Source organism: Chelonia mydas, chromosome 2 (assembly GCF_015237465.2).
Source record: "Chelonia mydas isolate rCheMyd1 chromosome 2, rCheMyd1.pri.v2, whole genome shotgun sequence".
Lineage (NCBI taxonomy): Eukaryota > Metazoa > Chordata > Testudines > Cheloniidae > Chelonia > Chelonia mydas.
Window position 1 is genome coordinate 119,550,500 of NC_057850.1, and position 25,845 is coordinate 119,576,344.

General features: G+C 38.6%; 1 protein-coding gene across 9 annotated transcripts in view; it reads right to left on the reverse strand.

The window, feature by feature from the left end:
- Nucleotides 1–25,845, reverse strand: part of RELCH (RAB11 binding and LisH domain, coiled-coil and HEAT repeat containing) — a 119,902-nt gene that overhangs the window by 24,789 nt on the left and 69,268 nt on the right. For 6 of the 9 annotated variants that reach the window (XM_043540211.1, XM_043540210.1, XM_037893272.2 and 3 more), the window contains 11 exons: nucleotides 23,750–23,890; nucleotides 22,721–22,885; nucleotides 21,816–21,963; nucleotides 18,190–18,346; nucleotides 17,495–17,618; nucleotides 16,182–16,230; nucleotides 15,153–15,232; nucleotides 11,255–11,361; nucleotides 10,584–10,683; nucleotides 1,948–2,030; nucleotides 853–916 (listed from right to left, as the gene is read on the reverse strand). In XM_043540211.1, the coding sequence (XP_043396146.1) occupies nucleotides 853–916; nucleotides 1,948–2,030; nucleotides 10,584–10,683; nucleotides 11,255–11,361; nucleotides 15,153–15,232; nucleotides 16,182–16,230; nucleotides 17,495–17,618; nucleotides 18,190–18,346; nucleotides 21,816–21,963; nucleotides 22,721–22,885; nucleotides 23,750–23,890 (1,218 nt within the window). Of the gene's footprint in view, nucleotides 1–852; nucleotides 917–1,107; nucleotides 1,191–1,947; nucleotides 2,031–10,583; nucleotides 10,684–11,254; nucleotides 11,362–15,152; nucleotides 15,233–16,181; nucleotides 16,231–17,494; nucleotides 17,619–18,189; nucleotides 18,347–21,815; nucleotides 21,964–22,720; nucleotides 22,886–23,749; nucleotides 23,891–25,845 lie in introns of those variants that run through there. The other 3 variants (XM_037893271.2, XM_037893273.2, XR_005224427.2) reach the window with 2 other exon arrangements.

The window sequence follows — 25,845 nt, forward strand, 5'->3', positions numbered from 1 at the left end:
TAAAACTATGAAACTGTTAATCATATTCACCATAATTTTTTAATCTATCAATTTAACACCAAAAAAACAATAGGAGCAAATAATGTACTCCTCAAATAGATTTAACTGTTGGCTACTTAAAGGATTCTCATTAGCATTTTAAAGTTAAATAAAAACCACTTATTTATTTTTTGTGCATGACTTTAGGGCTGGATTACCAACATCTCTTAGCTAATTTGTCAGCTATTTTCTTTTTTGTTAAATCCACTTTTATGTTCTAAATTATGCTTGGTCTTGTAAACACAGGGTAAATAAATGTAATATTTATACTTCTCTGATTACAACTGAAGGGAGTTCACTCAGGAAAATGCCCTAATGCCTTATTATCAATCCATCAAAACATCCAATACCCCTATGTACTATTATTCTAAAGTTCTCTTTTAGAATCTCCTAAAACTCAGAATAAAACTGTCATTGATTCCCAACTTCACAGTTAACTCCTATCAGGCTGATATTTTGGATTTCTGTGCCATAATGAGAAATGTCTTCACAAAGAGCATCACTGTAGAAAATCCTGAAGTCTAACACAGAATAATTAGCTAGCTTCTGCTTCCCTCCTTTTGTAAGACAGAGTTTTGTGTTTGAAACAAGAATTTCTTCTAATAGTAAATCTATTGTTTTGCAAAAGGTAGGAAACTTGCAGATTTTCTTAAACATTACTGTGAGAGAAACTTAATTTATAAGTAGTATCTCTTGCTCACAGTTTGGCAGTAAGTTACTATACTTGTCAAACTCAACCATCTGCTATATGATTGAGCAATAGTTTGACCACTGCTAATAGTTCAGTTTGTTTATGATATGCAATATTCCTACCTCTCTCTGTGTAACTGTTTCCATGATGGTACCAAAAGCAGGAATTGTGGCTATCCTTACAGAGCTATAAGAAGAGAAAAAAAATCTTTAAGCTGTGTTTACCCTTAAGAATGAATAGAATGAAAAGTAATGCAAATTCAAAGTTAGTACTTTAAGATATATTAGTTTCTAGCACTGACAAAATAAAAAAAATAAGCAGATGAGGAAAAATGCTCAAAAGACTTGATTAACTCAAGGTCTCAGTCTGAAACTCACAATTCAGGATCACTGGACAAGGTAACAAGGGCCGGAGCAACCCGCTTGTCAACTAAGGCTTCACTCATGCCTCGAAGAGTCAGCTGTAAACCAGTCAACATGCAATAAAAAATGGTTTGGTAAACTGGAAGGAGAACTGGGTTAGCTGTGACTGAGGATGGGCAGGCAGACTCACGGGCCTTTGTTGGTTTAGTCACTCACACAAGACATTAAAATGGTCAAAACTCTTTGTTCATGCTCTGGCACTTACTGGTAACAACCTGTTAGTGATATCAGCAAAAGCATCCCTCCTCATCTTGGAAGAAATATCACATCAGTATGCTGGCCCTTGAAATGTGTATACAGGCACTGAACTTCTACAGTTACCTATCAGAGATTATGGTAGCGCTAACAGATTATTTTGCATTTCAATATTTTGAGTCTTGTCTATGTATTTTCCCCAAGCTAACAGTGGTAGCACTATAAGGAACATTCGCCGCATTTGATTTACTGCAGTAAGGCTGATAATTGAAATCTGCAGGTGTTGACTGCAAATATATTAAAACACTAATATTCAAACAATTATTTATTTAAGAGAATTAATGTACATGTAACAATTTTCAATTTAAAAATACTTTTCTGTAATTTTACTATCTTCTAGTTATTGCCAAAATAATTTTCACTTTTAGATACGGCAGTCAATCTAGTTTTTATCTGCAACTGAAAGAGGCTCATCTTAAATGCAACATGCTTTTTTCTATTAGAAAGCTTTTGTCACTGGAATATTAAAGAAAACTGATGGTTATTTCTTGACAAGTATTCAGAGGGATGCTTAATGTATAAGGCAAGCAGTAAACTTACATTTCAGGGTCACTGGAGAGAGTAATGAGAGCAGGAACAACTCTCTGAGCTACCAGAGTTTCATGTACCCCCTTCACCAACAGCTGAGTGGTCAGAGCAGGGGGGGTATCACAGGTGATGCACGGAAAGAGCGAGCACAGTATCATGGGAAGAAGAGTGGCACAACCGAGAGAGAGAGAGAGGAGAGAGAAAGAAAAACACAAAAAGCAAACCAAAATTAGAAGCTAAGCAAATACAGCTACACTAGTGCTTTATATATGCAGAGGGCATGAAGAAAGCTCAGGTGGCCTGGCAGTCAGTTCAAACCTGATGGAGGCTGTTCAAACAAAGTGTCTTGGTCTATATATTTTCCAGATTTTTTGCTATTTGGAAACTCAAATAACCACTAAAGGAAACAAACAGTCTAACTTGTAATTTACTTGTTAGACTGCAAGTCATTTGAAATACCAAAGTGATGCAAATTTGAATTTTGAAATTCAAGCATACTTGAATACAGTTCCAAGTCAAGGGGATTATATTTTGCTGCTAATATATGACTGGCAGGTGCAAAATGAACTGCTTTGCCAGACTGAATGCATGCAATTTTCCAACACTAAACTGAAGCTGTAGGACCACTACTGTTAAAACTGTACATTTTGTAACTTGGCATAACAAGCACCTTCTCAGATGCCACTAGGCTTACCTCATAATATTTTTGGAATACTTTAGATATCAGAGCCATCAAGCAGCGCATGTGAAACATCCCAAACATCCTCAAACCATCCTTGCTGGGTCCAGGCAAGTAAAAAAATCTGATAATCCGTAACTATCAGATTTTCAAATACTTCCCAATACGAAAACTATAGATTTACTTATTGCAATAAATCCCAAATTTGAAAATGTTGTGTATGAATACTTTTTCCTGTGCCCAAAAATATCTGGAAGTGTTTTCAATTTAAAAGGTCACATTAAAGGGCATGTGAATATACCCGATTTCCTTTTTCAGAAATAACCATGCTGCTTGCTCAGTAGAGTTTAATTTTGCCAAGTAGCGAACATCAGCCTCTGTAAAAGTGTTTCATAAATGACAAATCCCAAACTTCAATGATTACCCAAATGGGTATTTTATTTGCATCATTTAAAAGATGGAAGTATTGTGGACTTTCTTCTATCTTGTGCCCACCTAAGAAAACCCACAATTTTATTTTATGTGCTACTTCCAGTGGCAGATTAGCCACTGAGCCAACAGGGCCCATGCCCGGGGCCCCGGCCAATTGAGGACCCCTAGAAAAACGGGTGCCCCCAGATCCTAACCTGCTCTGGCCGCCCATTACTCCAGCCCAGGAGCTGGGTTGGGGTGCAGGGGCTTACGCCGGTCTGCCCAGTGCTGCAGACAGGGTGCGGAGTCAGGACACAGAGGCTTACCCTGCTCTGCCCGCCTGGTGCTCCAGCCGGGGAGCTGGGTCAAAGAGCGGGGGCTTGGCCATGCTCCGCCCCGATACTTCCATGGGGGCTTGCGACACAGGAGCTTGGCGCGCCCCACCCCCTGGCTAGAGCACCGGGCAGGCGGAGTAGGGCTAGCCCCCATGTCCCAACCCCATTTCCCCGGCAGGAGCACCAGGGGCGGGGGGGGGGGGGGGGGAGGGGGAGAGAAAGAAGACAGCGGGTAGGGGGGTGGGGAGGGGCCCCCACAAAACCCTAATCCGCCCTGGCTACTTCATAGCATATAAAACACAAACTGTACCTCTTCAATGAACTCTGAAATGTTCAGAAGATGCATCAATGATATTAGAGAGACCAGGTGGGTGATGTAATATCTTTGATTGCACCAACTTCTGCAGTTGGTCCAATCAAAGGTATTACCTCACCCACTTTCTCTCTCTAATATCCTGGGATTAACATGGCTACAATTACACTGCCTATTTCAATGATATAGTAATTATTTCAACTTCTACCAAAATAGCAAACTAAATTTCTTGCCTTTACCAAACAGTGGCACCAGAGGACAGAGAAGGGCCATGTGGGTATACGGCAAGTTAAACAATTTATAGCATACGAAGCACTGTAAATGCAGTCTGTTTCTAACTCTCAAACAATCGCTTGGGAACCCATTTCTGCATTTTGGTGTTTATCTCAGTACTTGGGTGCCTAAATTTGAACCTTCTTATTCATGGAGTAGTTTGAGACTGAATTAAAAAGGGCTCAAAGTGTTAAAAATTAAAGCTTCCAGAAACAGACACCTAAACTTTATTTTGAAAGTCAGGAGACATTGCATCTTTTCTAATGAGTTTTATTTTTAGCCCAACTAGAAGAGTACCTACTAAGTTACTACTTGGAATTATGCTCCCAGTACACTGGGCTCCACCAATATTTACTGTAGCACAGTGGAGAAAGTTGATCACAGTGAAAAACCCAGAAGGCAAGTTGAACTAGCAATGTTTTTTTGTTCAACTTTTATAGGCTGATGATGATGCAGGGAACAGACTAGGTCACTGCAATATTGGTTTGCTATGCCCACAATCCCCTCCGACCTCTCAATTTCTATAATCTCCCCTGGGGACGTTCCCCAAATTCTCCCCATTTTCAAAATTATAAATTAATCCCTGTTAAAAATATTTCTCTGGACAGATACGGCTACTTTTCAGAATCCCACTTGGTCAAACTCTGAAGTCAGCGGTGAAATAGAGAAAATTGGCTTTCCAAGGATCTGCAGCAGTAATAAAATGAAGCCTGGGTCCTATATTTTTGAGCATTTTACAGATCTATTAAACAGTGGGGGTGAAGGGCTTTGAGTCCAAAAGGAATTCAGGATAATTTGTACGCATTACACTCAGAGCAAACTAAATAGGCAAAATCCCACAACTTTGTGCACTGGTTATTCTCCATTTGGTATGAACATTGTGTTTCTTTAATCTAAAATTTGATTTAATTTTCAACACTAAAAAAAATTCCCCAAAGCACAAAAAAAGGAGGTTTCCAACTACATAATTACATTACATACTAATTATTTCCATGCTTATTTACTGTGAGGTCAGCTGAAAAAAATCGCTGAAATGCTCATCTTAAGTACAGCTCTTTAAATTGCCATTAAGGAAATGGCCACTGTTTGTTGAATTAAGATTAGCCTACTTTTGTTCAGTGATTAGATGACCATTTTCGCATTTAATAAACATACAATGTACACTTTTTACTTTTAATTCCTATAATTTGTGAGCAAATATAAAACCTGAATTTTTTTTACCCACTGCAGCTTTTTGTTTTTGTTTTTAAAGGTCTTGAGGAAATGTACTAATTACATCAAGAAAGCTTGGGATTGACATTATTAGTGAAGAGATAATGATCTCAGTTCCATCACAATTTGAGCAACACTTCCATTAAAACATAGTAAAATATATTTTTGACCTGAAGGTAAAAAGAGGCTCTCTTTTATGATTTATATTTGAATTATAAGCGTTCCTGAACTAGAACCTATCATACAGACCAACAAAGCTCATAACCCAACTATGCATGAATAGTGTTCAAACCAGCGCAAGTCAAATTTGGGTTAACACTCAAAACTGGGAAGTACTGGCAAAATGTTAACAATTAAAAGCACAGAAACAGCAGAAAGGGGGAAGCCAGATAATATTCAGCATATAAATTTACACAGTGAGACTAACACAATATTTTTATTTTTACTCTGTATTTTAATTCCTTTATAGACCTACTTATTGTAGCTGTCTACACATACTAAGTCTACAGAGGTGCAACACAGAACTCTCAGTCCAAGGAGAGTGGGGTGGATGTTAAGGTGGCTTTAGGTCACCTTTGTACCTCTCAATCCTCGACTGCTGTGGGGGCCCTCGATGTAACTTAGACAATCCTAGAGGCCTGTCCAAGTTACAGCAGCCTTCAAGGGCTGCCCCATGGGACACAGGACTGCTCAGAACCTCAGCAATGCTGTATGCAGTGGTCTGGCCCCTGTAAACCTGCTCTCCTTCTGGAAAACCAGGTTTCGAGACAGGGTCCTCAGAAGGCACCTTACTGTTTTCCGCAGTGCCTGTGCCAAGGGAATCCTTCAACGGCCAGAGTCAGGGCTTTGAGGATCCGTTTACCCCACTCCAGCCCTCCTACACAGAGTAAAGGTATCAGAGCAAGGATGAGATCTCACCCCAAATGTTTATGTGAGAGTGCAATGTCTACTTACATGCTACTGACATTTAGGAAATGGTGATATTTAAAAAACAGGGGTTTTTTTATGTTTAAGGAAAATGTCTGCAACAGCATATGCCCTGCAATTCAGGAGAAAGTTTTTTCCCCTACTATAATTTGTTTTACTATCAGACAATATAGACTGTTCAAAACCCACTTATTTTGCCCCTCATTTGGGGATGGGAAGAAACATTACAGTTCAGGCCACAGCCATTATGACTGAGGTCCTTCAAAGATGTTGCCAAGGGCCTCCAGCAAGCAAAGAGGAGTGAGGCTCTAATATTCCAAAAGGTAAGCCAAGCAGAATGGTTTGATAACATTTGAGACTATCTGCAAGTGCTTTAATGGTGGGTAGCTGTATCACCATTTTACAGAGGGGGAAACTGAGGCACGAACTGATCAAGTGATTTAATTAAGGTTGCATAGGCAGATCTTTTGACCCCCAATCCAGTGCCAGAACCACACTGCTTGCTGCTTCCCCTTTAGGGCTATTTGCTGGCTTAGGATCCTGTTGAGTTCTAAAACATCTTTATTACAATAGCACATAGAGCGGTGGGCAAACTACAGCCTGTGGGCCACATCTGGCCCGCAGAACCTTCCTGCCCGGCCCCTAAGCTTCTGGCCTGGGAGGCTAGCCCCCGGCCCCTCCCACGCTGTTCCCCCTCCCAAGCAGCCTCAGCTCACTGCGCCGCCGGCGCAATGCTCTGGGTGGCGGGGCTGCGAGCTCTTGCCGGGCAGCGCAGCTGCAGAGCCTGGCCTGACCCGGTGCTCTGTGCTGCTAAGTGGCGTGGCTGGCTCCAGTAGGGCGGCGCGGCTGCCTGTCCTGGTGCTCTGGGAGGCGCAGCTGTAGCGCTGCCAGCCACCGGTGCTCCAGGCAGCGCGGTCGGGGGCGGGGGTGTGGATAGGGGGCAGGGCGGTCAGAGGGCAGGGAACAGGGAGGTTGAATGGGAGCAGGGGTTCTGGGGGGGCACTCAGCAAGGAGGGGGGGTTGGATGGGTGGCGGGGGGGCAGTCGGGGCGGGGGATCCGGGGCGGTCATGGGACGGGGGGGTTGGATGGGGCAGGAATCCCGGGGGTGTCATGAGGGGGCGAGAAGCAGGGGTGGTCACATAGGGGGTGGGGGCCGGGCCACGTCTGTCTGTTTGGGGAGGCACAGTTTCGGAAACCCGATGTGGCCCTCAAGCCATAAAGCTTGCCCGCCCCAACATAAAGGGTGGGTCCCAACCACAGTTGTGAGCGCACTGCTCTAGGTGCTGTAGATGCCACTCCCCTCAGTACAATACATTTACAACCAAATGGAATAGCAGGGATATAGTTGAGGACAAAATATGACCCCAAAGAAAAATATTTCATATACTACTTGCCTTTTACTAAAGCGGGGGAAAGTATTAATAGAAGCAATAGATTGGTTGGTGATGAGCTATTTATATTAAAACATGCCTATGATTTAATTAATTCTTTGCTACTCAGAGCAGATTTAGGCTCTGATCCTGCACCTGGATCAAGTGTGCAATGACACACGAAGTACCAGAGTCTCATGCATAAGGAATTAGTGCAATTATAAAAGAGATAAATACACTTTTCAGGTGTGAGAAGCACAAAAGCCCTTGTACTTCAAGCAACTGAGGAAAGCTATTGGGACATCCTACTGTATTTCTCTACTTCTGATATTTTTAGATTTGATGGCTAAGGAGATAGTAAACAAATTCAGGCAAACTTAGTGGTTCTATAGAATGTCTATAAATTTTCACAGTATGAAAACAGAGATGGGGAGAGCTCACAGAGTTACTCTATATTTTCTTGTGACAAATATAAAACTATAAAGCAATGTATTATGAATACTATTGACTTTTCTCTCAATGTCAGGCAATGACAGAAATTGGCTTGTAATACAATTCTGAAGCGAGTATAGATTCATAGATATTAAGGTCAGAAGGGACCATTATGATCATCTAGTCGGACCTCCTGCACAACACAGGCCACAGAATCTCACCCATCCACTCCTGCAAAAAACCTCTCACCTGTGTCTGAGCTATTGAAGTCCTCAAATCATGGTTTAAAGACTTAAAGGAGCAGAGAGGACCCGTGCCCCGTGCTACAGAGGAAGGCAAAAAAACCTCCAGGGCCTCTTCCAATCTGCCCTGGAGGAAAATTCCTTCCCAACCCCAAATATGGCAATCACCTAAACCCTGAGCATATGGGCAAGATTCACCAGCCAGATACCCAGGAAAGAGTTTTCTGTAGTAACTCAGATTCCACCCCATCTAACTCCCATCACAGGACATTGGGCCTATATACCACGAATATTTAAAGATCAATTAATTACCAAAATCATGTTATCCCATCATACCATCTCCTCCATAAACTTATCGAGTCTAATCTTAAAGCCAGATAGGTCTTTTGCCCCCACTGCTTCCCTTGGAAGACTATTCCAAAACTTCACTCCTCTGATGGTTAGAAACCTTCGTCTAATTTCAAGTCTAAACTTCCCATTGGCCAGTTTATATCCATTTGTTCTTGTGTCCACATTGGTACTGAGCTTAAATAATTCCTCTCCCACTCCGGTATTTATCCCTCTGATATATTTATAGAGAGCAATCATATCTCCCCTCAACCTTCTTTTCGTTAGGCTAAACAGGCCAAGCTCCTTGAGTCTCCTTTCATAAGACAGGTTTTCCATTCCTCGGATCATCCTAGTAGCCCTTCTCAGTACCTGTTCCAGTTTGAATTCATCCTTCTTAAACATGGGAGACCAGAACTGCACACAGTATTCCAGGTGAGGTCTCACCAGTGCCTTGTATAACGGTACTAAAACCTCCTTATCTCTACTGGAAATACCTCGCCTGATGCATCCCAAGACCGCATTAGCTTTTTTCATGGCCATATCACATTGGCGGCTCATAGTCATCCTATGATCAACCAATACTCCAAGGTCCTTCTCCTCCTCCGTTACTTCTAATTGATGCGTCCCCAGCTTATAACTAAAATTCTTGTTATTAATCCCTAAATGCATAACCTTACACTTCTCACTATTAAATTTCATCCTATTACTATTACTCCAGTTTACAAGGTCATCCAAATCTTCTTGTATGATATCCCGGTCTCTCTCTAAATTAGCAATACCTCCCAGCTTTGTATCATCCGCAAACTTTATTAGCGCACACCCACTTTTTGTGCCGAGGTCAGTAATAAAAAGATTAAATAAGATTGGTCCCAAAACTGATCCCTGAGGAACTCCACTAGTAACCTCCCTCCAGCCTGACAGTTCACTTTCAGTAGGACCCGCTGTAGTCTCCCTGTTAAACAATTCCTTATCCACCTTTCAATTTTCATATTGATCCCCATCTTTTCCAATTTAACTAATAATTCCCCACGTGGCACGGTATCAAACGCCTTAATGAAATCTAGGTAAATTAGATCCACTGTGCTTCCTTTGTCTAAAAAAATCTGTTACTTTCTCAAAGAAGGAGATCAGGTTGGTTTGGCATGATCTGCCTTTTGTAAAACCATGTTGTATTTTGTCCCATTTACCATTGACCTCAATGTCCTTAACTACTTTCTCCTTCAAAATTTTTTCCAAGACCTTGCATAGTACAGATGTCAAACTAACAGGCCTGTAGTTAGCCAGATCACTTTTTTTTCCTTTCTTAAAAATAGGAAGTATGTTAGTAATTCTCCAATCATACAGTACAACCCCTGAATTTACAGATTCATTAAAAATTCTTGCTAATGGGCTTGCAATTTCATGTGCCAATTCCTTTAATATTCTTGGATGAAGATTATCTGGGCCCCCTGATTTAGCCCCATTAAGCTGTTCGAGTTTCGCTTCTACCTCAGATATGGTAATATCTACCTCCATACCCTCATTCCTATGCTACCATTATCCCTAAGATCCTTTTTAGCCTTATTAAAGACTGAGGCAAAGTATAGGAATAAGGTTATGAATACAGTTAATCTGTGAATTATGCCATCAATGAATTAAGTGCGTTCGAGGTGAAAAAAGAACAAATGGATCAACAAGTTCAAGATGCGCATGCAAATCTTACATACAAATTTACGCAAGCACATTTCCAAATTTGACAAGGTAAATAAAACTGGTTTGAACACAGAGTTCAGTACTGAAATGATTTCTCATATCCAATCAACATTGTTCAGCATGCAAAGATCAAATGTAACACTGAAGTCAGTAGCAGAACAAAGATGAGTTCACAAATTACTATAAAAATGTCTTGCAAGCAGTTGATAAAGCATCAACATTGTTCAATTAACTTGAATATGCAACAAATGCAGAACCAAAATTGTACAACGTAATAATTTGCTGCTCCATCACACAGTACACAACCTATTCAGAGACATTTTTAGATGTAGAACACAATACATACATTTTCAGATACTGAGATGAATATACTTATTTTAAATACACTGCAATTTCAGGCTCTGTGTAACAGAGTTTTGATACTCACTTACCTCAAACATTCTAGCAGCTGTGCACCGAACAAGAGCTGAAGTATGGACAACTCCATACCACAGTACAGTTAACAGCAGTTCATGGTATGCTGGGTTTGCGCTAGAAGAAAATAAAAGTCAAGCTAACACTATGTGCAGAGTGGGTCTGATTACAAACCGCAAAGGCAGTCCTCAAAGGCATGTAGAAATGTGCATTCTTTAAAACACTTAAACTTCAAAAACATTCATTTGAGCGAGACTTTTTTAAAATCAGTTTTACTGATGGGGGTGGGGAAATGGGCTGTATCATGCAACTGATCCTCTCAAAACAAATTTCAGGAAAGCCACTTTTTGTTCTGAATGATTTACAGTGACAAAAAATTTATTAGAGACACAAAGTAGGTGAGGTAATATCTTACTGGACCAACTTCCGTTGGTGAGGCAGAGAAGCTTTCAAGATCCATAAAGTGGGAACAAAACATTTATTGAAATGTTCAAATATAGAATACATTCTGGCTTAATTTTACAGTAGATATTGGGTTTACCACTGTTTAAGTTAATCAAGTAAAGCTGATTTATATGCGTAATTCACCTGACTTTTTGTTGCAATTATACTTATAGCTGAAAGTAGATTATGAAAATTTTTGTAAATATTAAACCATTTAAAATCAATTCCATGTTATGTACTTTACCCCAGTTCCACAAAAGAAGCCTTCAGGCTATCAAGAGGAGCATATGATAGTGAAAGCATAGTCATTACATCTTCTAAGAATCCAACTAACAGTTTGCGGTCTTCTTCCTAAAAGAAAGTATGCAACATTAATTTTAGTTTTATAAGTTATGCTATGGCTTAAAGATTTAAGTAAGCTTAAAGGGAAGAGCATCACAGACATGTCTAATCTTTAAATATTTCATTATACAATCTAATATTCATATCCAAGATAAAACCAATATTATTTTAACAAAACAAACGCAATTAAATAGTTTAAAGAACACTATCCAAGCATTTTTCATAGTTTCTGAAATATTTTTTATTGTCCACGTACCCGTATCCATTCAAAAGTATATGTAATGAATGTTTTTCCTTCAGACTCTGTGGTGGTGCACGCATACACACTTGTATGTTGTTCCAGGATTGGTTAATACTATTATGGACCATTTAGCATATTAAGGACATGACAAAAGCATGCCTTAAATAGCAATGGGTAGAATATAAGAGGTTTGGAGAGTTCAGATAAACGATAAACAGATGAAGGGTGCATTGAGGGTGCCCTCTTTCTAGGGCTTGGACCGTTGCCATTGCCCTACCCTCTGACTGGATGGTTTGCATTTCACAATCTGACATATCTGTCAATTGCATTTGCTCTAAATTTGTTTAAAATTGCTTGGAGGATACTGATTACAGCTATCCATACTCCTAACCAAGGTAACATTACCTTTTAATTTTATAAAGTGTCTTTGAGAATTCCAGGCTGAATGAAGACTGAAGAGACTTACTGTTTTTGCAATACACGACTATATATTTCCAATTGAATAAATTCTAAATTAAGATGTAAAATGAGGATTGCAAAATGTTAACCTTTTTTTAATTGGGAAGTGGGGAACGAGAGAGACATGGCAAAATGTTAAATGGCTTTCTTTACACTACTTTAAAAAAAATTTAAAGGCGGAGTCAATCTCAAATCTGTTCAATAAAATCTAAAATGTTTCACATCTTCCATGTACAAAGTTTTTCTAATTTTGTAGACCATAGATTCATTTTTAATTTAAAACAGTTTCTATTAAGACTTGAGTTACTCTTAAATTGCCTTTTCATTAAAAAAGCAAAATTAATATGCTCTGGGTTAAGCAGTTGTAAGTGCTCGAACTACACATCAGGGATGTTTGACTGTCTGGCAAACTTGTACCACTCAGTGTACAATTTCATTATTACACACACACACACACACACACACGGTTGAAAAATCAAGCTCTGAAAAGTGGAAAGACGAGAATTAACCTTGCTTAATTTGGCTCCCATATGCATTCTGGTATAGTGTGTCAGAGACTATATTTTTGCCACAGGAATCCTGTCTCATGCAGTGCACACAATGGATGTTGATCAATTAATGAGAAGCTATTCAATATTTTGTTTTTTTCTCACTATTCTATGTATGGTCCCAAGCCTTATTTACTGCATATTATTTAAACCTTGCTCTGAAGACAGAATTATTAATTTGCTAATGCACTTTTCTATGGTGCTCATCCCTGTAATACCTGAGTGTTTCATAAACATTCACTGATCAGTCTTCCCAATACCCTTATGGGGAGCTGATGAATACAGATTAAAGTCAAAAGTTGCCACTAATTTAGCTGCCCAACTGAAACACCTAGGACCTGATTTTTCAGCGTACTTAGTATTCTATAGTACTTCATATATTCAAAGAAGAGCTTCCACTGACTTCAGTTGCAGCTGTCAGTGCTCAGCTCTCCTGCAAATCAGAGCCCTCCCCCAAGTCTTAAGACAGCCATCCAGAAAGTGAGAAACAAAATTAGTGCCCACCTGTGAAGAGTTTGGTTTAAAACAGTTGCTTACCATCACTAAAAGCAAAGAAGCTTCTACTAAGCATGTGCAAACTGAGATGTTTCAAAGGATTATACCTTGGCCAAATTTTCACAGGAAGGGCAAAAGCCACATCCTTGACAAAGGTTACCCCACTGCCAAATTTCAAGTCCTTGCCTCAAAGCCAGGGGTGCTAGAGCTTTTCAAATAAAATGTCAGATTTTTTTTTCCCCCTCTCACATGGGCAAAATAATGTCTTTTCTCCTACTTTCATTCTTGGAAATGTCTGAATGTTTTAGCTGAAATTTAAAAGAAAAAAAATTCTGAGGCAGACATTCAGAATGAGAAATATAAGCCCAAACAGTTAAAAGTTGGCAGTTATAAGCAACTGAAAACACAGTCTTATAATGGGAAATATTGGGCAACTTTAATAATAGATGGTTATTACCAGCTCCACCTATATAACATTTCTGAAGACCATGGCTTCCTTATATATTTGGAACTGCCCAAATTTTTACCAGCAGCAACATTCCAAACTAAATCAACTAAATAATTCTCTGGAGTACTTGGATAATAGAAATCTGCTAATTTGAATCAGTTTGCTGACATTTTTGCATTTAAAACTTGACAGACAGTAAACCTGTTTAGACTAGATTAAAGATGGTACTACATAACATTAAAGTTAAGCATCCTCCTAATAAATGTACTTTTGCCTTGTGATCCCATGATGTCCGAGAGTCATTTTATTCACCTTAACACTGTAAAAGCACATTGTCATATGCTGTAAAGATTTTACATTTGTAATTAACTACTTTTTCTTCATATGGGAGAACTCAGTGAAAAATGAGAGACCAAGTCATCCAATAATCAATCAATAGAAAATAGTCCCACAATAATGGAAAAAAATGCACAAGTCATGATAAATCAAGGATGCTGCTGGAGCAGATCTCATTCACTGAGTTTCCAATTCATAAAACTTAGAAAAACCCCTATTGGGGTCTTTAAAGGTGATCTGTAAAGGATAAGAAAATGTGCCCTCTTTATTTATACATAATAAGGAAACCAAAGTCTGAAAGGGTTCTTTCTCTGAAGAATTTCTGTACCTGATTTCAAGCTTAAGAGCATCAAATATGGTCCTTGCAGTTTTGCTAGAGTCCTTTTTATGGATGACCCACATATGTATTAGGAGAGTTCTTAGCCCTTAGAATGAAGGGATGTAATCCTTAACAAGAGATCTTTCTGCTCAAATATTTTAGTTAAATAGAAGTTGTCAAAATATCTAGAAGAATTCTAGTTTATCTGCTCATTCAAATTTTACTTTCTCCCATGGTAGCGGTCATAAACCCAGACATCCAAGCCTCTTCTACACTGGGAAAATTTACAACCCCCCTATCCACAGCTTTAGCTGACTTAATATTTGTACTGGTGGGACCTCGAATGTAGAAAAAAACCTCCCTCAACTGGACGTGTTTTTACAACTGTTTTGAATAGACCGGATTTCAAAATTGACTAAAGGACTGTATACAAAGTCTGTTTGAGAGTCTTGTGTATGCTAGAGCTCTCAATCAATGCTAATAATATCCGTTCATCTGAAACTGTTATAACACAGACTGAAATTTATTTTGGGCAAATTTCCCCTGTGCAGATGTGGCCACAGTCACCCTGAAATTTTCAAGGACAGAAAAAACCCAAATTTCGAAGGTTAAAAGAAAAACAATCCTCCTTATTTTGAAAAAAAACCTTTCAATTCTTTTATACATCATAAAGCAGCTGAAAAAAAGCTATAAGAAATCAAAATTTCTTCATTTACCAACACCAAACAAAAATATCACAGTTACCCAATTATAAACCAATCTTTATTCAGATGCTACTACAAATTACTGGGCTTTTGATTTTTATATCAGAAATTCTCTAAGATATTTATCATGGTAATCTGTCCATCCTCTTTTACAGTTTGAAGTTTAATTTACATACAGTAATTTATTCAAAGGGCTGTAGAGGGAGTTCTACATTTGAATACTAAATTAAAAAAAAAAAATCACACTTACCTGAATATAGCATGTAAGGACGCCTGTTGCATAGATGGGTACTGTGGCTTTTGTTAGTACCCCATTCCCTGCTGTGGAATCTAAAGTCATTGATATAATGTATCAGAAAAATTTAAAACAGAATTCCTTATCTTGCAATTAATTACTTTTGGACAATATTACAGCATGTTCACCTTTAAGAGTGATTCATTAAGTTTACATGTTCAACATTTTGACAGGGTACAAAGAGTACTACATTTGAGATCTATGTTTAAGCAACATTCTAGGCTTGACAGAAGAAAAACGATGGAGAGATACAGTTGCTACTGCAAACAATTCCTACACTAGGTAATTTATTGAAAATTCCTCCCATTGCTCATGCCAGTTCAGCCGCACCACTGGGAGCCTTAGCGTAGATGGCTCTCTGGTCCCAGCAGGCATTTTCAACAATGGACCAATTAAATAAGGCACAACTAATTAAAATGGTGCTCAAAACAGCTGCTGGAGTCCATGAGCCATCTATGCTAGGTAACTCAATGTTACCAAGAGTGGTGCAGCTGAACTGGTGTTAGTAACTGTGGGAAGTTTTGGCATGTAGCTCAGTAGCAGCATTAACAATTTATTTTAAGGTGCACAAGAGTGTTCAAACAGGTCAAAATACATTAGACAGTTCTGGCTACAGACTCACGCCAAGATGTTAAAAAATGGGTGCCTAAAATTATGCTTAAATCCTTATTTGGTCACCTAAATAAGTGGCCTGATTTTCAAAAGCACTGAGCAATCAGTTTCCTTTGGCCTTTCAATTAAAATAGACAGTATTATGCAAATATTTATTTTCATTTTAAAAACATAATTAAAGCAGCCATGTCAATTTAAAATGAATTTTACTTTCAAACTAACTTCTGATTACAGATTTTTTTTTTTTTTTTTTTTTTTAAATTTTAATCACTTTCATAGACCGATTCCAGAGACAAATAGTTTACAATTTTTCCTCAGTTCAGGATGAGGTTGATTTTTATTCATGTTAATAAAAATGAATGTGCTACTCACCAATGTTTTCTTCAGACAGTCTTAAGATTTCTTGGAACTGTGGTTTTACCTACAGAATAGATGGGTACCCAATTTAAGAAAATCTGTAACAAGTGTCAGTTTATTTATAAAAGCATGTAAAGACCAGAGAAATGAAAATTTTGCAGACACTGACAGAATACTTTGAAAGTTTCCCCAAGTTTTCTCAAAACTCAAGGGAAGTGTGATCTCATGAAACCAAGCCTTATACTGAGCATCTGATACTGAATGAGGGGGTAAACACCATCAATAGTTGACTTTGAAGGCAGAAGGCACTCAGCAATGGGCAGAACCAGGCTCTATTTGAACTGCACAGTACCACAAAAATTATGCTTACTGCAAAAGCAGTGGCAGGGGGAGGAGGAGGGGAGAAAAGGGATTTACAGGTTTTACAACTCAACACAAGTATATTGACGGATTTCCCTGAAACTTCCCCAAAATTTTCTCCCCCAGCCTGTGATGACAATTTATACCAAAAGGCTTTATAAGTTTAGGGCTCATGTCCAAAAGTGACCTTAGACTAGAATGTGGAATTAGCCTTCTCTATGGAGACACTTCTTACGGCTCCAAAATACTTGTGTCAGTCTTTGTAAATACTCCTTTAAAAGATAGAAATAAATTCAGTGCAGACATTTACTCTAAAATATTTTCAAAATGGACAATTATTTTTTCAGCTGATCTTCACATATCTCTAAAATTTTACTGAGTAATTATAATCCTTTAAAATATTATTCTTTATTGATTTACAATAGATCTTGCCTTGCATTCCTTAAACATGTTGAACGAGGAGAATACTTATTTTAAATCAACAATCAAATATGAATGAATGAAGGACATGCAGATATATGTGAATAATATTTGGCACACAAAATGTATTGTCTAACATACTATATACGCTAAAGGGAAACTGATGTCATATTTCATTGAAATTAGGCCAGAGTCTCCAGCCCAATGTGTCCACCAAGGAAGAGTAAGTAGTGTGTCAATGGGCTCCTCCTCATTTCAAGTGGGGTAGGATGGCAGTCTGGGAACAGAATCCCTGCATGTAGTATGAATAAAGAGACATCATGAAAGGTGAGAGACACAAATGGAATCCAAGATGAGTGGAGAGAAAGACAGAATGTGGCCAAGAGCCGGTTTAAGACTGGCAAGTGAAAATGTGACAGTGATTTTTGACCCTGGAATGAAATATTATAACTCATCTCTCCTGTAAGCACATCATGTAAATATGATCCTGTATATTAAGTATTTCTATATTTAATGAATCTAAGCTAGATACAGAAGAATTCTATTACCTTAGTGTTTGTGAAAATTTTCCCAAATGTCCTGCAAAGCCGCCAGAAAAACCTGGAGAATTCATGGACACAGGCAGTTGAGGCAACATTGATTTTGCCAACTATTTCTATAAGCTGTGGTAACCTAAAAGAGGAAGTAGCAGCACATTAAAAGTTACTCTGCACGTTTTCGTCTCTGTGATTCCACTTCACCCTACAAACTGACTGCAAATTGTACATCATCACTGACCTTCCTGATCATTGCCAATTCTAATCCCACTAATACAATAACATTAACAGTTGAAGTAATCCCTTCTATAATTCTCTTTGTTTGGGATAGTGGAATACCATCCCCTAGGAGTGTTTGGCACTTGAGTTTCAAATACACCCTTTTATTGTGGAATACCATATTCTGCAAGCGTCTCAAAATAACAGAATCCTCACTCACTTACATAATGATGTATTTCTAGATCAGCACAAAGAGGAAATCATAACTTTTTGGTACAAATACTATTAATCTATGAACACATTAAAGGCCATATTTTTTCCTGAACAAATCAGAAAGAATGGAATTCTCGGGTTTTTAGGTTTGCAAAGTAAACAAAAATGACAGTTAAATATTAAGATAATGAAAAGAACCTGAACTTTTCACGAATAACTATTTAGAAGGCATGAAAGTTTTGTATCAGGAGGGCAGGAAAAACAGATACACTCACAGTTGATTGACAACCCATAGCAAAGTCTCCCAGCCTGTGGTACCCTCAAGTTCCAGTTGGTAATCATAAAGCTGCAGCAGCACAGCTAGCTGCTCACGGCTTCCAATGATAGTAGCTACATCCTGAAGAGGTGACACAGGCCGAGGGAATCTAGTCACTGTAACAGCAGAAGACAAAACCATGTGTTAAAAAAAGAGCAAAAGATAACCTTGACGTGATGTCCATAATTAAAAAATAATAATTATTAATTTGAACTTCTACAGCATGTTCCATCTAAACTATCAAAGTGCTTTATAGAAATAAATAGGTCAAGTCTAAGTCATAAAGGTAGGTGGGGATTTTACAGATGGGGAAACAGATGTAGAGAGGTAGGAAGTAGAGAGACTAGGAGATTCTCCAAAGATCTCATAGCAACTCTGTGGAGGAGCAAGAAATAGAAAACTGGGTCTCCTGATTCCCTGTACTATGCTTTAAATCACAAGACTATTTCCTTCTTTCCATATTAATCTGAAGGGAATTCTATGTTTTTGATCATAGAAAATAGGCTAAAATTCATCAATTTACAAAACATAAAAAGAAGGCTAAGGAGAATTCTGGAGGCAAGCTTATGAACCTAAGACAATATTTTTAACATAATGGTTATGGATTATATTAACCTAATTTTGTTTTTATACTCTCAAATCCTCCTGAACACGTATATAACTGTACCCTGCAAAAAAGTTCAACTATAAGGACATGATGTCCCCTATTGCTGAATTCACTCAAAAAGAACATACTTGTGATTCCATCAGAAGTTACTAGATCAATGGAAATTGCATACATGAGATTCTTCCTTTATGTATGCAGTGTTGTTGTAGCCATGTTGGTCCCAGGATATTAGAGAGAAGGTGGATGAAGTATTATCTCTTATTGGACCACTGGATCTCTTAACTTCTATTGGTGAGAGAGACAAGCTTTCGAGCTCACCTACCTTGTGTCTCTAATAATGGAGAAATTGTCACTCTACCTAAATTCTGAAACTTTATAGTATTCTAGGCATAGACAGGGTTGTGAGTTCAATCATTGAGGGGGCCATTTATAGATTCGGGGCAAAAATTGGGGATTGGCCCTGCTTTGAGCAGGGGGTTGGACTAGATGACCTCCTGAGGTCCCTTCCAACCCTGATATTCTATGATTCTATGACTTAGGGTAAGTGTTCATCTGAGTCACTGATGGCAGTAAAAGTTTAACAGTTATACGTTAATGTCAAAAATTCAGATGTACATATCAGTTAACTTTTAGAATTTTTAAAATCTAAAATATTCATACATCCTTTGTATGTACACACAGCACATTACTGTTTGTGTAGGGTTATGGATTATGTACAGCATCCCCAAGTTTCCTATAGAGCCAGTATTGCCAGTAAAGCCTAAAAAGACTAATGTAATGTAAAAATATTTTACAGCCTCGGAGGGCTGATTATAGTGTATCTACAGTCCAGTCTATTCAGTGCCTGTTTAGACATTGTGTAGGTATGCAATAAGTGGAGAAGGTCCTGCACTATTATCCTCTACTACTATTTCAGTGTGAAAAATGTACCACTTACATTATTGTACCTCCTGACTCAGAGAAACCAATGAAACAAAAGATGACTTTAAAGCAGTTAAGATGTATTTCCCTATGTATTACTGGCTATGTGCTATTCTTGAGAGTGATCATCAGAAAGCCCATGCAAGAAGTATTTTATGGTTGCTTGCTAAACCTTTTATGTTTAAAAATTGCCTACTTAAACAGGCATGAAATGCAGACAGCTTCTGATTACATTATGTAATTGGTTTACACAGGTGAGAGGGAAAAAAGTATTAATTTGGGATAAGTGAAGGAAAACCATATAAAGAAACTAGCAGCTGAAAAATCATCCTCATAGCACAGTAGGTGTGTACTATCTCCTAATCCCTACTTGTGATTGGGGTGCCTTTGCAGTGTCCCATCCCATTTTGTGCTTCACAGGGATTCTCAAACGAACTCGAGGAACACTTCCCACCAGGCCTCAACCCCAGTCCAGTGTCTCACTCCCCATAAAAAGAAAAGGAGGACTTGTGGCACCTTAGAGACTAATAAATTTATCTGAGCATACGCTTTCGTGAGCTACAGCTCACTTCATCGGATGCTGTAGCTCACGAAAGCTTATGCTCAAATAAATTTGTTAGTCTCTAAGGTGCCACAAGTCCCCCTTTTCTTTTTGCGAATACAGACTAACATGGCCGCTACTCTGAAACTTGTCACTCCCCATAGTTAGGGGTGAGGGATTCCCAGCCCCTTTCTCCTTATCTGGGTCACAGTTCATTATCTCTGCAGAAGCCCATCTTACTCTCTGCAGCGGCTTCTTCAAGCCAGCTATAGATTCTCAGGCTTCTGTTTCTTGAGCTTTCTCTAGGCTTCCTGCCTCCGGCAGTCTCTGATACTCTCAACCACACCCTGCTGCCTTTTAAGTTAGAATCACCTGATTCATCTCAGGTGAGGCGCATCTTGTAATCAGGGCTGGCTTAGCCCTAAGCTGTACAGCTCAACAGCAGGCACCTCTGACCCGCATTACAATCTCCCTGAAAAACTGAAAAAGAAAAGGAGGACTTGTGGCACCTTAGAGGCTAACAAATTTATTTGAGCATAAGCTTTCGTGAGCTACAGCTCACTTCATCGGATGCTCAAATAAATTTGTTAGTCTCTAAGGTGCCACAAGTCCTCCTTTTCTTTTTGCGAATACAGACTAACACGGCTGCTACTTCTGAAACCTGAAATATTGTGTTATTAGACAAATGGCTACCCTTTTGGACTCTTTTTCTATTGACAATCTCTGTAGTTCATTAAGATTTTCCTGTTTCTTTGAACATACTAGCTTACTGTTGCTACTAGATCTGAACTCTTAAGTAAAATGGGGGGAAAAAATGTAGTTTCACCAAAAAAGAGAGAGAGGGGAACAAAGAGAAAAAGGACATGGCAAAGCTTTACAAGTTAGTGCTGGGAGCAAATAAGTCTCTCCATTGGCTTGGTTACATTAAGGGAACTTCAGGCAACTCCAGAGATGTACTACTAAAATAGATTTGCAGTGACAGCACATGAAAAAGTTTGAGATTAAAAAAAGGTTCCTGGGTTTGGAAACCTAAAACCACAATGCTAAACATACAGTGAGGTTATATAAAGCTACAAAGTTTACATTACAATTTCCACTGTTCTACATAAGAACTCTACAGACTCATATATTTCAACTAAAATATAGTTTAATAGAATCATAGAATATCAGGGTTGGAAGGGACCTCAGGAGGTCATCTAGTCCAACCCCTGCTCAAAGCAGGACCGATCCCCAATTAAATCATCCCAGCCAGGGCTTTGTCAAGCCTGACCTTAAAAACTTCTAAGGAAGGAGATTCCACCACCTCCCTAGGTAACGCATTCCAGTGTTTCACCACCCTCCTAGTGAAAAAGTTTTTCCTAATATCCAACCTAAATCTCCCCCATTGCAACTTGAGACCATTTCACCTGACCCTATAGAGTTTCTAGCTTTTTTCTATGTATTTATTATTGATTGATGTTAGATTGATCAATTGGATTCTAGAGAAAGTTTTCATAGTATTTAATGAATTAGATACCTTCTATTGGTGGCACTTCACCCTGGAGCTTAGCTTTGCTTGTGAAAGGTGCATTCTGTAGTACCAGTGAAAACAGTGAAGGAATCAAGGACTGCAAAGCAGAAAGATACATGTGTAGCTTATGTTCATCCAGCCCATGATCTCCTTCCTGAAATACAAGTATGAGGTTTTTTAAGGGTTTTCGTATTTTTTGTTGGTTTAATGTCAATTAAATGTCAATTATCGATCCCCTATCACCACATATTTTAGTCTCTCTCAAGAACGATCAACAAAAACACACCTTGCACACTCCTTCCATACCTGCAAGAACAAGATTAATGACTTCACAATTCTTGTGTGTGCGTCTACCTCTTTATGTGTTAGAAAAAACAGTAGAATTAAATAAAAATAAGTAAGTTTTGTATTAGTTCTGAAAGTGGTTAGGTTCCATGATCATTCTTATATTCTGAAGGATCAAGATTAATAGTTCAAGAATGCAACTTTCATACAGGTGCTGGACAAGAATTCACAAACCCATCCATTGGTCGAGAATTCGAAAATACATGATCTGCACTTTTGAGATAAGAATGAGGCCTTTCTATTTTGCTATTTATTTCTTGACAATGTTTTCATTTTGTTTTAGTACTATCCATTTTGATTACTTCAGTCCATTTAAATGTTTGTTTCCTACCATTTCCATTAAATTTAGGCATGTTGACTACAAGGTCTGAAGCACAATCTAATTATTTTTTCTTAAGAGCAAAAGCTATGAAATCCCAACATAAAAATCTCCTGAAAAATTCTCCCCACAAACCACTGTAGGAACTTGTATTTTTTTTTTTAAGTGATATGAAAATTAAGTGTGCATATCAGATAAAGATACATAGAAAGAAATCTAATTAGAGATGTATGAATTGAACACCTACCCTGAGTAACTTTTCAATCTTATTAAGCAGTGTAGGTATAAGATGCGACTGTAAATTTCCCAGTTCTGTAGTCCAGGCAGCATAGGCGGGTAAAAATACCTGATGTGTTGCACTAACTACTCGTTCTGAGGGATCTCCCAAAGCTGAAAGCAGCAGTTCGAAACCCTGGCAGAACACAGTAAAGCACATATTACAACTCTTGTGTATATATCGTTTTTCAAAATGCAGATTACAAAAAATAGAATATATCTCAAGCAGTGAGGAAATGTGCATTTAGAAGGGTTAGATTACTATCTGTTATTTTAGAGTTATTAAACTGATATAAAAAGTACTTGTCACTGTAGTATATGGATGGCCTACAAAACTGATACATATCAGTAACCCTCAAACAAGTAATTTTCTTCCCTCCTTTAGTTTACTCTTTAAAAAAAATAGTGAATATAAGCTAAATTACCAAACATTGGCAAGGGTGAAGTTAGCTAGGTGAAAAGACAGTCATATAAGAAGATGGATACGAACAGACTTTAAACGCCAACTTAAAAAAGTACAACTGGAAAACATTCTATTCTGAAAATATCCTGCTCCTATTATATAATATAAATACTACACTATATATTTTCTGTACACGCTGTGCTATATATTTTCAGTATTTCATTTCGAAACTTCGCTAGGTAAATTATGATGCCACAAAAAGGGATTATAACTGCAAGAGATTAAAAAGTTGTATTAGAGCCTTAACATATGATGCTTAGGCACTGTCCCTACAGGTTTATGCAAGTAAGTACTGGGGCTGAGGTGTAACTGCTCTTCAATGTGAAAAACAGAAGGACAAGTTGAAGAAAGTACCCTATACGAAGCTCATCCCTGAGGTACTACAGATAACGGGATATGTAACTTTTCCTCCTTTTTTGGTCACAGTGACTAAATTGTGAGTAATTTACATGAAAAATACTATATTCAAAAGTGTCTGAAGCATGGATGCATCGTAACATGTATTATATACATATGGACTTTAGCCCTGAATGATACCTGTTGGTATTTGCCTGGATCATCTATGTATCCCATGATGATACCCAGGCTTTTGATCACAGCTTCTCGTACCAGATCTGCCTTATCTTCCATTAGCATCTGTTGCAGCATGGAAAGCACCAATGAACTACGAATCTCTTTCTAAATATAAAGAGAAAGATATATCTGCTAAATATGTAAATTGAGTAAATACTTTGCACATATATAGTAACTTCCAAACAATGAAATTTATTCTCACAATACTCTTGTGATTAAGTAAAGTATTATTGTCATTTTTACTGATGGGGATGCTACATAGAGACAGAGTACCAGCAACTTCCACAAGTCCCACTATAAAGTCTACCGTGAATCTAAGCATAGAACCCAAGTCCTCTAACTACCCACGAGAATCATATATTGTGAAAACATGGAAAGCATGTAATAACTTCTTGCTGACTTTTCTGACGACACATCTAGAAATAATACAAATCATATCCTGGAAAGTGATACAACTTTACTGAATGTTGATAACTCTTAGCCTTTACCATACTGGTCTGATGAAAGCAATTTTGGCTACAAAAAAAGTTCAGCATCTAAATTGTGCTATAACATGGTTTAGCCAGGCAGTTGGATGTCAGATTAAAAAACCCTTAGATTTTAACCTAAAACACTCGTCAACATTAAAAAAAGTATTCGCCAACAATTAACATGTAGTAGCATCTGAGATAGAATAGTTCTTCCCCTCACATCGAATAAGAACGCTTACTTTCTTGATATTTCTACCATGATCATTATGGTATCTGAGCCACTTACAGAAAATAAGTTACAGAAGTAAGACTTCTTACTACAGTAGTAATCACTTCTCCTCTAATGGAGGAATTCTTTTATCAGAATCAATTGATATAGGTCTTGCTTCAGAAAAGAGTCTATATTCAGGAAAGCACTTAAACATTTACTTATGTTCCACTGAAAGTAAATCATAGAGATGGGTTTTGCATTTTGTCCTGAAGACAGTGAGAATTTTGGTTATTTTAATCTGTCAGGGTAGGTATGGAGAGGGAGGTAAAATGGATTGCATACCCTGAACTCATAACCTCCAGCATCATTTGCCTGATGTGATTCTCCTATATGTGGACAGAAAGTAGAAGAGAGTGTTTCCAAATGGCAGAAGGTACACAGAATGGTGTAGATGCAGCTTGGTTTTGTGGTGTTCCAGGCCCAAGACCAGCACATCAAAACTGATGCTTAAACTATAAAAGTTTTCAGAAGCAGACGCAGAGGAAGCAGGTGGTCTCTTTCTCTGGAACCTTGATTTCTTCCTGGGCAGTTCATAACATCTCTGGAATTCTGAGAATGAACTGGGACAGGATCACTGTTGTCTGGGATCCACTAACTGTTTGAAGGTGTTTAAATCTGAAGGGATCTTAATGTGGCTCTGGAATCCTTAAGAGTATGCAAGGACTCATCAGTGGATTCAGTGAATAGCTTTAGCCCATCAAAGGGGGAAGAACCTCAACCGTGTTTTCGACCTGCCTTGGGAATCCAGACAACTGGAGTCAGAATGCCTTTCGCATGACCACTATTGTTGAGATGGATCAAGTGGTAGCGTTGGCTGAATCCAACGAGACCTGTAACAATGTTCTAGCTCAGTGGTTCTCAAACGTTTTTTTTTCGCAGACCACTTGAAAATTGCTGAGAGTCTCAGTGGACCACTTAATGATCTTTCCAAATTCTGTTTGTACCGTTAGCTAACTATTGGAAAGCGCTTTGGATAAAAGCACTATATAAAAAAAAGTAGTAGTAAACTACAAATAAAAGCACATAACTCATGTTTTCATAACAGTAGTCTTACCTTTCTAATGCAATGGATGTGCCCTCTCTCCCCTGCTGTGACAGCCCCCGATCTGGATCTGGGAAAGGGGACGGGGGGGTCTCTCCCTCTCTCTCCCGCCACGGCAGTCTCCAAGCTGGGGATGGGAAGGGGCAGGGGGTCTCCTGCCGCGGCAGCCACTGAGCTGGGTTGTGAAGCAGGACCATCACTCCCTGGCAGCCACAGCCCTGGAGCTCTTGCCTCTTTCTCTGGCCGCCACAGCCCTGCACATCCTAAATAACCTCCA